The sequence below is a fragment of the Malus domestica genome, chromosome 17, assembly GCF_042453785.1.
Source record: "Malus domestica chromosome 17, GDT2T_hap1".
NCBI lineage: Eukaryota > Viridiplantae > Streptophyta > Magnoliopsida > Rosales > Rosaceae > Malus > Malus domestica.
This window is the reverse complement of record NC_091677.1, coordinates 4288739-4291142: the sequence shown is the minus strand read 5'-3', so window position 1 is coordinate 4291142 and position 2404 is coordinate 4288739. Positions and strand designations below refer to the sequence as shown.

The 2404-nt window shown below is 40.4% G+C and overlaps 1 protein-coding gene across 1 annotated transcript; it reads left to right on the top strand.

Moving 5' to 3' along the window:
* Positions 1-247: 247 nt before the first annotated feature.
* LOC139193853 (uncharacterized) lies at positions 248-1455 on the top strand (the record flags this gene model as incomplete). The annotated part of the gene is made up of 4 exons (XM_070817606.1): positions 248-398; positions 491-564; positions 658-737; positions 1068-1455. Coding segments are annotated over 4 exons (552 nt in total), but the record flags the coding sequence as incomplete, so codon positions are not given.
* Between the last annotated feature and the right edge of the window lie 949 nt (positions 1456-2404).

Here is a 2404-nt window from a genome sequence, read left to right as displayed (position 1 = left end):
TTAAACAACAGTCGGACGGTGGTTGGATATTTTGAGTGCAAATTTGCAGACGGGTAGTCAGAAGTACCGCTTCAACACTTAACACTCTTGAGAAAGTGCAGAAAATTGACGTGAAGGAGCCAAATTGAAATGGGTACTCCGTCCACCGAGCTCCAAGAACAAATGGGTAAATTCCGATTTTTTTAATTTATTTGTTGTTAATTTTTGTTAATTTTTTTTCTTTCTTGGTGGCAGATGAAAGGGATGAGGAAGTGGTGGAGCAATCAAAAGGAGGGAACTTTGGGGAGGCGATGGAAGGAGTGGGGCCTCAATAGCACTTTTACCATGTGGGTCTCTCTCCGGCCACTTCATCCACCGCCAGGACGCCAGTAACGTCTGCTTCGGCCTTCCGGGAACCGGTAACTCCTTTATCTGTCGATTTACCCTCTTGCCACGGTAAATTTCGATGCTTGCTTGCTGCTGATGAAGTTTTATTTACCGCGGTGGTCAGAGTTGGCATGTGAAAAGGAGTGCAGCAGGGGCAAGGATTACCGTCTGATCAAGCTTGCAATCATAGATTACAATGTATGATGGATTTTACATTGTTCTTTTACTCTGTAAAATTTACCCTTTTCATATTTTTCTAATCTTATGGGGATTTTTTTTATATATTTACAGAGGAAGAAAGAAAGGGTTGTAGTTGTGGAGTGCAGAGGCCATGATGCTGCCCGGTTGCAGAGCATTGATCATGCTCATGGGTAAATCCTTTTTATATTTTCTTGCTGATTTTTCTTTAATTACAGATATTTTGACCCAATTTTTGTTAAAAGTTGCATACAAGCTTTGGTTGAACAAGCCCGATTAATAACTATTTAGTTTTTAGTTTTTATGTTCTTGTGCGCTCGAGAGTTTGATACAACTGAGTCGTTGTTTCTTTTACGAAGAATAACCTCTTCTTACTGCCTCGCTACAATTTCGTGTAGTTTCATATTGTGATTTCTGCTTTCGTGTATAACTGCTCCTTTCGTGATTGACCATTGCTTGTAGATGACGTGTTTTGTGTTTTGTTTGCGTTCATTGGTAGGCAGATGGGAGGAGGATGTTGTGGATCTGGTTGAAGAACAGCATGGGAAGAACAAGGTTTTGGTTTCCTTTAACTGTGAGACTATTGGAGCGAAATTTCCTACGGGAAGAAATACCTCCATAGATTTGTTGACCGCAATCCTCACGTTCGCCGAATCCATCGTAAGAGGCGTCTCCGAAGAGTCTTTTTCTGTAGCTTGTCTAGGCGGAGTACCTACAAGAGATACTCCAATGCTCAAGTCAATAGATTGATTTTCTATTCTCTGGTTTCTCTCGAGCTCTGGTTGCGTACCTTGCTCATTGGCTCCTCTCCATATTTATAGGACTACATGTTAGGGGAACCAGTACCACGACCTGTCTTCCTCTCCCTCTTCCTTAGTGGTCCTCCGTAGTGGAGGTAGTTATCTAGACACAGACTACATGCTTGGGAAACAAGTACCACGACTTGTCTTCCTCTCCTTCTTCCTTAGTGGTCTTCCGTAGTGGAGGTAGTTATCTAGACACGTTTCCCTTCTCATACGTCTGTATATTTCTTGTGGGCTGACACCTTCGCATAACTTACGAAAGTGGACTGAAGCTTAGGAAGGTGGATTGACAAAATTATCTCTGCACACCTAGTTCTTATTATGTACGTCTAGATTGCATGTCTATAGGTTGCATACTTGCACCTATGTTGGTTTAGGTTTTTATATATATATATATATATATATATATATATATATATATATATATATAGAAGCAGGTGCGTCAATGTCGGTTTAGGTTTGTATGTGTGTGTGTGTGTGTGTGTGTGTGTGGATATATAGGTATATATTGGCACACCGACATACTTACATGCAACATATATGTGCATATCTTTGCGTACCGACATGCAAATATCTACACGCACTTTTCGTATATTTATATATATCTCTATGCACACACATAGATACATATTTATGTGTCATTACCTTGGGTTCAACGTGTTTTAAAATTTCATGCCCAGTTAAATTTTGTCGTCACGTACGCTTTTCCATCTTTGAACATGTGCTCCGGAACAAGCTCTCTTCTTTCACTATTCTTGTCAAATCGTCGTCTCTCGTCACCTAGATTGTGACTACACACTAAAATACACATGGGAAAAGAATACTTTCCTTACATTTCTTGTCCTATCCACTGGGCTGTCTATATCCATCATCCTCTCAATTGGAGTGTCATTCATCCTCCATAGGGATAAAGATTTACGTCTAAACTCCTCAAGCACTCACTTCTCTTTATATAATTAAGTTTCTCATTTCCCCGCTTTTCTTCACTTCCTCTGCTCAGTTCTCCACCAAGCCTGTGATTTCTCATTTTAGAGTGG